This window comes from Papio anubis, chromosome 12 (assembly GCF_008728515.1).
Source record: "Papio anubis isolate 15944 chromosome 12, Panubis1.0, whole genome shotgun sequence".
NCBI lineage: Eukaryota > Metazoa > Chordata > Mammalia > Primates > Cercopithecidae > Papio > Papio anubis.
This window is the reverse complement of record NC_044987.1, coordinates 108,474,852-108,487,998: the sequence shown is the minus strand read 5'-3', so window position 1 is coordinate 108,487,998 and position 13,147 is coordinate 108,474,852. Positions and strand designations below refer to the sequence as shown.

The 13,147-nt window shown below is 37.6% G+C and overlaps 1 protein-coding gene across 1 annotated transcript; it reads right to left on the bottom strand.

Moving 5' to 3' along the window:
* Positions 1–9,228: 9,228 nt before the first annotated feature.
* LOC101006018 (olfactory receptor 9Q2) lies at positions 9,229–11,480 on the bottom strand. Its single transcript, XM_021925718.2, has one exon. It carries the CDS (start codon positions 11,029–11,031, stop codon positions 10,096–10,098), a length of 936 nt encoding a protein of 311 aa, XP_021781410.2. The 5' UTR covers positions 11,032–11,480; the 3' UTR covers positions 9,229–10,095.
* Positions 11,481–13,147: the final 1,667 nt, after the last annotated feature.

Below are 13,147 nucleotides of genomic sequence, written 5' to 3'. Positions count from 1 at the left end.
GAATCATCCAACCTATTTAAGAGGAAACGTATAATCAGCCACCTGCCTTTCTCCATGCTATCTCCATGCTTGATGCTTCCTTTTAGTTTTCATTATAAATGTAAAACCCACCTGCTTTTGTATGGCCTACCAAATAAGCTTCTCAACAGTTCTAGCCTTCCTCAAGTACCTCAGTATCCATCCTGTTTCATCCATAGTTCCAACATGGAACATCACAGAACTCTGCCTTCATTATTCCATGTGGAGAAGTAGAAAGGGTCCTAGATTTGTAATCAAGAGACATGGAATCTGGACCAACTCTACAGCTAATTCACTGCATGTTACTAATCTCAGTTTCTTTTTTCTGTGATCTTGCAATTGGTCTAATATGAAAAAAGAAAGTTTTATAACAGCATGTATCATAAAAATCAATTTTTTGTCGAACAGAATTTGTATAAAGAGATGCCTCAGAGGAGAGCCAACAAAATATAAGTGGTCATGGCAGATTCCATTTCCCAAAAATGGCCACAATATTTCCATCCCATGTGCTCTTGAAGTACTCTACCACTTCTCCATCAAGAGGTGGAGCCCATGACCTTCACCATTGAGCTTGGCTTTGAATACTTTTTTGACCAATAGAGCACCCCATTAGTACTGTTGCATGATTTCTGAGGCTGTCTTAGAAGAGCCAATTCAGCTTTGTTATGGACTAAATGTTTGTGTCCCCCCAAAATTCATATGTTAAAATTATAACCCCCAAAGTGATGGTAGTAGGAGGTGGAGCCTTTGAAAGCTGAGTACATCATGAGGATGAAGTCCTCATACATTATTAGTGCCTTTATATAGGGGATCCCAGAGAACTCTATTTCTGCCACATGGAAAATACAACAAGAAATCAGCAGTCTGAAACCAAAAGAGAGGCCTCATCAGAACCTGACCATCTCAGCTAGCACACTCATTTCAGACTTTCATCCTCCAGAACTATGAAAAAGAAATGTTTTTTAAGCCACCAAGTTCATGGTAATTTATCATTGCATCCCAGACAGACTAAGACACACTTCCACCTGGCTCACTGTCTTGGGACATGGACCTCTGGGGCTCTGAGTTGCTCTGGAAGAAGTCCCACTACCCTGAAGCCACCATGCTGGAGAGACCATATAGAAAGACTACACAGAATTCAAGACAGTTGTCCAAGGAGTCCCAGCTGCACTGGTCCAACAGCGTTTCAGTCTCCCCACCTAGTCACCAACATGTGAGTGAGTGAGTTTTCAGGTGATTCCAGCCTCAGCCCCAACCACAAGGCACATGAGAGCCCAAGTGAAAACTACCTAGCCAAGCCCAGTCAACCTCTAGAACCCAAAAGACAACCATAAAATGATTGTTATTGTTTTAAGTTTCTACCATTTGGAGTGGTTTGTACACAGTAATATATAACCATAACAGCAGTTTTGCTTGGGTCATGGGATAAAATGATTCATATTACATTCTGTATTGCTTTAACATTTTACAATGACTGCCATTATAGGAAGAGGGAAAAGCTTTTTTAAATTTTAATGAATATGAACTATCTTTCCTATTCAACGACCCTGCTTAACATGGTACCAGAATTTTCTGAGTTATATAAATATTAGTTGGGTGAACTTGGGATTCCCCACCCCCCAACCTTTATTCTGGTTAGATCTAGTCCATATTTGATAGAATAAGGACCACTAGGGTTAAACGCAGGTGATTGGGTCTAAACTGGTCCCATCCCTGTTGGCCTGTGCTGAACCTCTTATCTCTGATGTGTAGGTCCCACAGGAGGCTGGAAAGTAGAACTTCATCTGCAGTGAGTAACAGAAACGTTAATTTGGCCAGATTTAGACTTGCATGTACATTGAGAGTCCGCCTGAGAAAATGAATTAGGATTAGATTTGGGACACAGAACAGAATTGAGTAGGAAAATAGAAAGTCACAAACTTTTATAAAAATCCGGCCAAGTCTTTGCAGAGGAAATGCGTAAATCTGTACCTAGATACTTTTATTTCCCTGAATCATTCTCCAATTTGCCATTTTCAAGAAACATTTATTGAGAACTTTCTGTTTTTCAGGCTCTGAATCTGGGACTAAAAGAATGAATAATTCACAGTGTATGACCTCAGTGCACTATTGACCTAAAAAGAAAAATTAACTTAAAAATGATTTTACATGATTTTTAAGACTTGATAAGTGAAGACAATGTTTGGTCAATAATTAATGTCATCAGATTAAGAAAACATAAATCTTTTGGGCAAAGTACAGCCAACTGAATTTTACACTATTCTTGTTCTTTTGTGTTAACTGTACCTGAGAAAAGCCAATTTGTGATTTTGTGAATAAATCAACAGAAACCCATGTCATCTCACTGTAGCTAACACAAATGCAAGAGGACAGCCTAGAAACACACACAAAAAAAATCTACACATTGGCTAGTAATAACTTATAAAACGTCATCTATAAAGGATCAGCAAATATTTACTTACTGATCACTAGAATTTTTTTAGTACCTATTGGGAGTCAAAATGAAATGAAGCAATGCTGTTGCTTCCTTGGCTCTTACTTCATAGTGCATAAGACAGACAATGAACATATAAATAAAGACATCATTGATATAATATGAGGTGGTAAGAAGAATTCAATGAGAGGTAAAGCAGGTATGGAGACAATGAAACAGAGAGTGGCTTATGATAGCAAAGGAAGTTTAGACCTTGGGGAAGGACTTTCTTAGATATTTGAGCAGAGAACTGAATAGAATAAGAGAGTGAACCATGAGATCTGGGGACACATTCCAATACAAGGGAAGAGCAGGTTTAAAATCCTTATGTGGCAACAGGTTTGGCATTCTCCATGGACAGCATTCTCCATGGCTAGGGCAGAGTGAGTAGGGAGGGTGGAAGCACATACAGTCATGGAGGTAATTAGAAACCCATCCAGGCTGAGTCTTATAGGCCATAGTAAAGAATTTTATTTTATGTAAATAAAATAAGTATTTAAAGTCATAGGGCTTGGTGAAATTACCTAAGGAGTAACTAAGAGAGAGAGAGCAAGGTCAATGACAAAGCCCTGGTAAACTCTAATATTTAAGAAACAGAATAAACTAGTAGTCAGGAAGACAAAGGAAGAATGTGAAAATTTGTCCAGGAAAAAAGGAACAACTATTTCAAATACCACAGGACCCAAACCATGACTCCTGAAATCATACTTTCTGATCTGCTCTCTTCAACTCAGACAGCTATCATCCCTAGCTATCTCTCAAGCAGTCCTGAATCCTCAGCATTGAAATCAAAATGAAACTACCTCCCTCAGAACAGATTTTTCAGAAGATGAAAAAATTTCAAATTTCTTCTTTGCCTCTGTCTTCCTTCCACTTGCATATGTCCCTCTATATATATTCTCCTTTTAACAGAGGATTGTAAATGACTCAGAACTACAAACCTCTTTTAAAATTGGCATACAGTTTTAGGTAATACCATCTGTGACACTTTTAACCACCCTAGAATGATCAGGAACATCTTCTACTTACTGTGATAATAAAAAGAATAATATACTGTAACTAAGTGTAGTTTATCCCCAAATTACAAGAATGGTTTAACCTTCAAAAATCAAAAAATGCTATCCATCACATTAATAAACAAAAACAAAACTACATTATCAGCTCAGTAGATGCAGAAAATCCTAAGTCCATTCCTGATTTTAAAAAGAAAAATACTATGAAAAGAAAAAACAGGAATCAAAGGGAACTCCCTTATGCAATAAAGATCATCTGTGAAAAATCTACATAAGGAATAGTGGGAAAATGAGATTACCCTAATATAAACAGTGGGACAGAAATTTAAGTTCTCCTCATTTCCGTTTAACATTGTATTGGAAGTTCTAGCCAGTGCAATAAGACAAGAAAAAGAAATAAAACTACTCAAATTAGAAAGAAGGAGATAAAACTGCTTTTATTCATAGACAACACAATTGTGTATGTAGAAAATCAAAATGAATAAACAAAAGAAGCTACTAAAACTAATAAGTAAGTTTAGTGAGGTTGCAAGATACAAATATACTAGCATAAAGACAGACATATAAACAAATGGGACTAGATAGAGAAACCAGAAATAAACCCAAATATGATCAACCAATATTTGACAAGGGCACCAAGAATACACAGTGGAGAAATTATAGTCCCTTCAACAAATGATATTGGGAAAACCAGATTTCCACATGCAAAAGAATGAAGTTGGATGCTAATCACGCAGCATACACAAAAATTAATCCAACATGAATTAAAAACTTACATAAACGTAAATCCTGAAACTATCAAACTCTTAGGAGAAAATGCAGAGAAAAATGTTCATGATTTTGGTCTTGGTAACACTTTCTTAGCTATGACACCAAATGCACAGGCAACAAAAGCAAAACTAAACAAGTTGGACTACTTCAAATATTTAAAAGCTGCTTCTCTTCAAAGGAGACAGTCAACAGAGTAAAATGACAACCTATGGAATAGGAGAAGATATTTGCAAATCATATATCTGATAAGGGATTAATATCTAAAATATACAACTAACTTGTACAACTCAATAGGAAAAAAAAAGTAATTGAATTAGAAGATGGGCAAAAGACCTAAACAGACATTTGTCCAAAGAAGATGTAAAAATGGCCAACAGGTATATGAAAAGATGTTCAACATCACTATTCATCAGAAAAATGCAAATCAAAACCACAATGAAATATCACCTCACATATGTCAGGATGGCTATTCTCAAAAAGTCAAAAGATAAGTGTTGGAGAGGGTGTGGAAGAAAAAAATAAACACTTGTTCATTGTTACTGGGAATGTAAATTGGTATACAATCCAGCAACTCCATTTCTGGGTTTTTATCCAAAGAAAATGAAATCAGTATCTCAAAGATCTATCTGCACTTTCATGTTAATTGCAGCATTAGTCACTGTGGCTAAGATAGAGTAAAAACTTGTGTCTATAGATGGATGAATGGATAAAGGAAATGTGGTATACATATACAATGGAGTATTATTTATTATTAGCTATAAAAAAGAACAGAAGATACCAGCATCTGTGACAACACGGATGAACCTGGAGGACATTATGCTAAGTGAAATAATCCAGACCCAGAAAGGCAAATACTGTATGATATCAATTATATGTGGAATCTAAAAAAGGCCAACTCACAGAAGCAGAGAACAATGGTTTCCAGTGGCTGGAGGTGGAGGAAAATAATATATTGATCAAAGGGAACAAATTTTCAGTTATAAAATGAACAAGTTCTGGAGACTTAATATGCAGCATGGGTGACGATGGTTGCATTGATTAATTTGTTTCTGATAATGATTACACAATGTAATGATTATTACAGTACATATATCAAGTCATCAAATTATACACCATATATATATGTGTATATATATATATACAATCTGTATTCAATAAATCTTTTTAAACTAAAAAATTTTAATGGGCAAAAGATCTGAATAGGTATTTTTCCAAAATTATATACAACTGGTCAACAGGTATACGAAAAGATGCTTAACATCATTCATCAACAGGGGAATGCAAATCAAACCACAATGAGATATCATCTCACACCTGTTAGGATGGTTTTTTTTTTTTTAAGAAAAGAAATGTTTTTGAGGACATGGAGTAATTGGAACCCTTGTACACTGTTGTGGGAAATGTAAGATAATGCAGCTTCTATGGGAAACAGTATGAAGTTTTCTCAAAAAACTGAAGATAGAATTATCATATGACCCAGCAATAAATATCCAATACTTCTGAGTATTTATCCAAAAGAATTGAAACCAAGATATCAATATGTGTGCAATGTGTGTGTGTGTGTGTGTGTGTACTCCCATGATCATTGAAGCATTATTCATAGTAGCTGAGATGTGGAAATAACCTAAATGTCCACTGGCATATGAAGAGATAAAGAAAATGTGGTACAGTTGGTCCTCTGCCTCTGTGGGTTCCACAGTCATGGATTCAACCAACCTTGGATCAAAATGGTTGAAAAACAATTGTGTCTGTACTGAATGTGTATAGACTTTTTTCTTGTCATTATTTTTAAAACAATACAGTATAACAACTATGTAAATAGCACTTATGAATAGCATTTACATTGTATTAGGGATTATAAGTAATCTAGAGATCATTTAAAGTATACAAGAAGATGTGCATAAGTTTATATGCAAATATTACATCATTTTAGATCAGGGACTTGAGCATCTGCAGATTTGGGTATTTGTGGAAGGTCCTGGAAACAATCCCCCATGGAGACCAAGGGATGACTATATATATTAGAATATTACTCATCTTTTAAAAAGAAGGAAATCTTACCATATGCAACTACATAGATGAACCTTGAAAACATTATGCTAAGTGAAATAAAGCCAGTCACAGAAAGACAAATACTACATGATTTCACTTTAAGGTATCTAAAATAGTCAAACTCATAAAAGCAAAAATAGAATGGTGGTTGCCAGGTGCTTGGGGACAGGAAGAGTAAGGAATTGTAGTTCAGTAGGTATAAAGTTCCAGTTATGCAAGATGAATAAATTCTGGAGATTTGCTGTAGAACATCATACTTATGGTTAACAACACCATACTAAACTCAAAATTTGTTAAGAGGGTAAATCTCATGTTATCTGTTCTTGCCACAAGTTACAAAAATTAAAAAGACTGACCATGCTAAGTTTTGGTGAGGATTTGGAAGAACTGGAACTCTCATGCACTGTTATCACTGTTGGTGGGAATGTTTAGTGATACAACCACTTTGAGAACAGTTTGGCTGTTTCCTAAGAAATTAAACATATACCTACTATGTAATCCAACCACTTCACCTTTAGGTATTTACCTAAAAAAACTGAAAGTATATATCCATATAAAGGTTGTTCATGAATATTCACAGCAGGTTTGCTTATAATAGCCAAAAAGTGGAAACAATTAAAATCCCCATAAATAGATGAATGAATAAACGAACATGGTATACAATGTAATAATGCTCAGCAATAATGTGGAATGGATTATTGATATACACAACAATGTTAATGTTTCTCAAAATAATTATGCTAAGTAGAAGAAGTCAGATATGAGTCCATTGACATAAAATTTATATAAAATTCAAACTAATGTAAAGGACAAAAAGCAGACCAGTAGTGGCCTGATAGTGTAGATGGGTAATGATGGGAAGGGGCACATGGGAGGAAGTGTAGTAGGTATAAGGAAACTTGGGAAGTGATGTACATGTTCATTATCTTGATTGTGGTGATGGTTTCATGAGTGTATACATGTCAAAACTTATCAGATTGCACACTTTAAATATATATGGTTTATTGCATGTCAAATCTCAATAAAACTATATTTTAAAGTTTTAGTAAATTAGAAGGGATTTCAGATACATCTTTTGAATGATGTATTTTGATAATAATGATAGACATAAAAATAACAAAGTAAATATACACATATGTCTATATATACAATTCCATATTTTTAAATGCTAATAAATAGTAATAAATAACAATAATCCGTGTTTGGAAAGGAATATTGAATTCCTTAGGTAATCACTTAAGACTGAAAAAGAAGACCTGAAGGGAAGGTTAGTGCCTGCTTCTAGGCACTAAGCCGATTAGCTATTTATTGAAGCACTCTGAGCCAAGAGATATTCTGGAAGGGCTTTGAAGGCAATACTTTACCTGAGCCCACCTGCTCTTTCTGAGGGAGTTATAGATTCCCCCAGAGTCTCCTCATTGGCCTACAAGAGGGCTAAAATGTGTTCCATGAACTTCATAATAATGTGAGTCCATCAAACTCACCCATCTCAGCCCACAACTACCAAACATGGAGATCAAGAATGCAACTGAAACCCAGAAAACCTCTGAAGCAAACTATAACCAGGAACTAGGGCCTGGGAGAAGGAGAAGAAAGAGTGCAGAAGGGTAGTTATGAGATAAGAGTATGTACTTTGGAGTCAGAGACCTGAAAATAGAACCTCCCTCATGTGCCACTTTCTTGCTACATCTAGTCAAGTCACATAATGTCCCTGAGTCTTAGATTTTCCTTTTTCTTTTGCTAAATGGGGTCAATAAAAATTACTTTTCATTAACATTGTTAGGAGAGCTAAAATAAAGGATTAATGTAAAGCTTTTAGCATTGTACCTAGGATATGGTAAGTGTGCACTAGCTTAAGAATTAAGTTTAAAAATTATTTGAGAACTCGACTCCTGGAAATGTCCAGGTTTAAAGCTAATCTGGGCCCAGGAGAGACTGTTTCAGACAGTTCTGCAATAAAGAGGCCCAGAGATCAGCTATGGGTCCCTCTGCCCATCACTACTCACTAGGCTGTGGAGCCTGGACAAGCACCATAATAACATGAATTAATAACAGTAATTAATAACACTAAATAATGTTTATAACATTACCGAATGCCCTCCAATTATCCAAATATACCAAGTTATTGTGAGAATAAATGAGATACATGTAAATCATGTTCCAGAGTAAGTGCTCAGTAAGTATTATTTCACAGAGGAGAAGCAGGCTGAACGGCACTAATTAATCTGAAGCCACACTGCTAAGAAGTGGCAGACTGGATACTTTGGTGCCAAGTTCTGAGTTCTTTCCACAACAAAGATATGTTTAACACCCACCACAGATGTTGATGTGCGCCGAAAATATTTGCGTGACAGTTAATATTTGGAAAATGATCCTCAAGAGGCATTCTGTGGTATTCCTTCACCCCAATCTGCAGTTTGTAAATGATTACTACAAGAGCGGATATGTGATCCCAAACCTCTTGGCCATAGGTGCTAATTGTTCCCCTATACCTTTTCCTAAATATGCCCAGCCAACTCCTTTATAAAATATTTATTATATCTCCTTAAAATGAACATTGCTTAAATTCAGAAGTTGCTGTTTAATCTACACACTTCACTTTATCATGCACAACTATACACACACACACATATACACAAAGTCACATTATACAATACTAGCACATAGGGGCTATAAAATGAATGTTGTTGACTGCCATCTACACCAACAGATTGGACTTTTACCTTTTCTTCACCAGATGAAAGGAAAAAGAAAACTGCAATAACAATAAATTCTGGTTGAGGGATTATATAGAGTAGGCAATAGATTACAGCTAGCAACAGTGTGCATGTCAGATAGGAGCTCAGGCCTAGCTGGGTAGAAGCCTCACCCAACTACTTGCTTGCCGACCTTGACACTATTACTCAATATCTCTAAGCCTCAAGTGCCTCACTTACCTAAAAAGCAGAGATAATAATAGAACCTACCTCATAGGGATGTCCCGTAAATTAAATCAAATAATTCCTATAGCAAGCTTATTGTTAAGTCCTGGAAGATAATAATGCCTAATAAGTGTAACTTGTTGTTATTATTATTATTATTACAGTTTTCCTTATTGTTATTCAAAAAATCACAGAAACAAGAAGACAACAAAAAAAAAGAAAGAATAAATGGATAAATGACGAAATTTGGAAAATCCCTTCGGATCAAAACAGTAGTTGTATTTGTAGACTGCTTTATAATTTTCCAAATATTCTTGCTTCACTCATCAAGTATTTATTGTGTCAGGCAATGCACTGCGTTCTGCAGATACTAGCGAATAAGACAGAGGCAATCCTTGTCCATTTATACATTAGATCCTCAAAACCACAGTCCTATAAGGTAGATAAATCTACTTGACAGATGAGAAAACTGATGACTGAAGAAGTTACAACTTAAAAGCAGACACTGGAACCTGAGGTTCAAATATTTATTGAGTGCCTTTCACGTGCTAGGTGCTATACTAGGAACTGGACATACAGAAATGAAGCTCAGATTTTTTAAAAAAAATTGCTCTCATGTTGCTTACTTTCTAGTTGTGAGCACTAGAAAATGTCAAACACATAAAACATCTAATATGTCAGATGGTGAATACACAGAATAATAAATCAGAAAGTGGAGATGGGGAGTTCAGGTGCGATTTTGCATAGGGTTACCTGGGAAACCTCTCCAGAAGGTGCTATTGAGAAAAGACAGAAAAGATGGGGAAACTAAAGAATGATATATTTCACAGGGGTCCATTTAGGGTCTTCAAGAAGCCTTTGATTTGCTCAGGGCTTTCCTAACGGCCTCTTTTACCTCCTTGTTTCTCAGGCTATAGATAAGGGGATTCAGCATTGGGGTCACCACGGTGTAGAGCACAGACACCACTCGGTCTCCCTCAGAGGACTGGCCTGTGTTGTCTCGCAGGTACATGAAGATGAGGGTGCCAAAGAAAAGAGCCACGGCAGTGAGGTGGGAGGCGCAGGTGGAGAAGGTCTTGGCCCAGCCTCCAGCAGAGCGGATCTGCAGGATGGCCATGATGATAAACAGGTAGGACACCAAGATCACCAAGATACAGACAGGCATGACAAAAACAGCAAACACAATAATCACCACTTCCTGAGTGTAGCTGTCCCCACAGGAGAGTTTTAATAGAGGAGGGAGGTCACAGAAAATGAAGTTGATCTCATTGTTTCCACAAAAGGAGAGAGTGAAGGCTGTGACCGTTCGAACAAAGGCACTGATAAAACCAGCAACGTAAGCCCCAGTGACTAAACCCCAGCAGGCCTTCTCGGTCATGGTGGTGACATAAAGCAGGGGCTGGCACACGGCCGCGTAGCGGTCATAGGCCATGATGGCCAGGAGGTAGCAGTCGATGGAGGCAAAGAAGGTGAAGAGGAAGAACTGAGCTGCACAGCGAGCCTGGGAGACGGTTGTGCCATTCTGCCACAGCACAGCCAGCATCTGAGGGATGATGGTGGACGCGTAGCAGACGTCCACCAAGGAAAGGTGGCTGAGGAAGAAGTACATTGGGATGTGGAGCCGACGATCTCCGCGGATCAGAAGGATCATGCCTGTGTTCCCTAATGTAGTGGCAAGATAGAAACTCAAAAATACGAGGAAGAGAGGAACCCTCCACTGGAGACGTTCAGTAAATGCAGTAAGGAAGAACTCCGTCACTACGGTGTAATTCCTTTCAGCCATCCATCCAGTGGTTCACCTGCAACGGCTAAGACAAGAGCCAGAGGAGGGGACACCTCAAGAGAAGTTCAAATGATTTCAAGTAACAAAGCTTTAAATTGAATGTCTTACATGTTGGCACTCAACTTCAACACACTTTTCAGTCAAAGATAGATATAGACAGATAGAGAGCTCACTCACTGTACCAGAAGATAAAGAGTGATGAATGCTTCTATCATAGAAAGAACAGAGAGCAAGTGGTTCCCAGACTTACAAGTCAGCACTTGTATTTGCAACTGTCCCCAATTAGTTGTTTGATCTTACACAAGGCACTTAACCTCTCTGAACCTCAATTTCCTCCTCTGCCAAAAGGGGATCATAATGCTCACCCTGCTTATGAGATAAGGTTAATGCATAGGTTAAAACAGAGGCAAAAGCACATTGCACATTGGAAAGCTAAAAGCACTCCACATATATAAGGCGGCTATTTAAAATTTTAAATGAATGTTTTAAGGAAGGAAAATTTATATTCTCTTAACAATAACATATAAACAAAAATATCTATTAGCAATCAGCAATGGGCTCTGCTTGTAGGAATATTACTATTCTCAGTCTAACAACATGAAAGTTTAACAAACAACTGTTACCCTAATTAGAGTTGACTGGCTTATTAAGGGTGTACATAAACACATACTCAAATGTTAACCTTGAAATCAAAAGAGCAAACGTAAGTTTTTTTAGGCACCTAACAAAGCTCCATAAACCTTGTTTGGTCATTCTCAAAGCCCCTAATAAAAACAGTAGCTTGAAAATAAACAGCATCCAAATTTGAAAGCAGAAATATTTTTGTAGTCTGGTGTTGTCTGAGTGCTGTTGGAGGAATTCAGGTTAATAAATTTGGGGGTTCTTAGTGGAGTTCTAGAACAGGGCTGTAAAGGAGGGCTTCCATAGTGTTTGAATACCTGATGTACCGGCAGCCAGACCAATACTGAGCTGATCCATTAAGGAGAATAACAAAGAAAACAAATTAGATCTGAAAGTCATGAGCTGGACACAAACTGTCCTCATCTGAATTCTACTTTGCTAATGCCCTCCTCTTTTGTTTCGTGTGTTGTCTGCCCATCACCTGCCAATCCAAAGGACACCTGGCTTCTAGTTTACCCACACTGCATGTAAGACCCTGGGCAAGTCATATTTCCTCTCTGGGCTTCAATTACCTTGTCTTTGTTCCCTTCCCATAAACAAAATTGCAGATATCCCCATAATCATAGCAACCTGATGAGATGGGGTCACTTCCAATACTTCTGTGTTTTATTCTCACTTCTAGGAGTCTCTCTCTTTCCTCTACCCCTTGACAAAGCAATATATCCCTGACGCTAGTGTTTCCTTAGATTTTTTTTAGACTTACTTTGAGATAACAAGACTAGGGGACCAGACTTTCTCCCTGAGCTTCCAATCTAGCATGAAACCTTGCTGATGTGCTTCTTATATTCGCTGTCCCAGCATCACATCCTAATTGGTTCCCGAGGTGATTCTCCAGAGGAAGGTGATTTATCTTCATATGACTTCCTAACAAGGTGTCTAATTAATATCTTTGAAAGTTTCTCTTGAATTTCAAACTTCCAAACCCCATCCCTCAGCAAGGTTCCTAGTCTTGTCTTCTTCCTGCCTTGTGCCAAAAGAAATGTACTTCTTTGAAGGTTTCCTATATCTCAGTTGGGAGTTTTTTCAGGGGTTTTACCCAATGCCACCCCAGCCAGCTATGAATTGATCCCCAAAGGAGGCTTTAATAAGCATACGCTTTTGCTCCCCATTGCCAAAACATGCTGTAATTGATGACTTCGAAAGTTCACCATTTGGCAGAAGCACAGAATGGTGCAGGTGGGGAGTCATAAGATAAAATGTTGGAGAGGCCAGAGTGGGCGGGCTGTGAACAGACTTCCACCAGGCAAGCTGAGCAAATTCTTGATGGTAACCAACCCCTCCACTATAGCACTACTTTTCAAACTTCAGTGCGCATAAGAATTTATCCAAAGAATTTGTTTAAAATGTGAATAGCAGTGCCCCACCTCCATAGATCGATGCAGATGCAGTACATCTGCCATGGGAGCAGTATCTACATTATGAAGAGGCATACCAG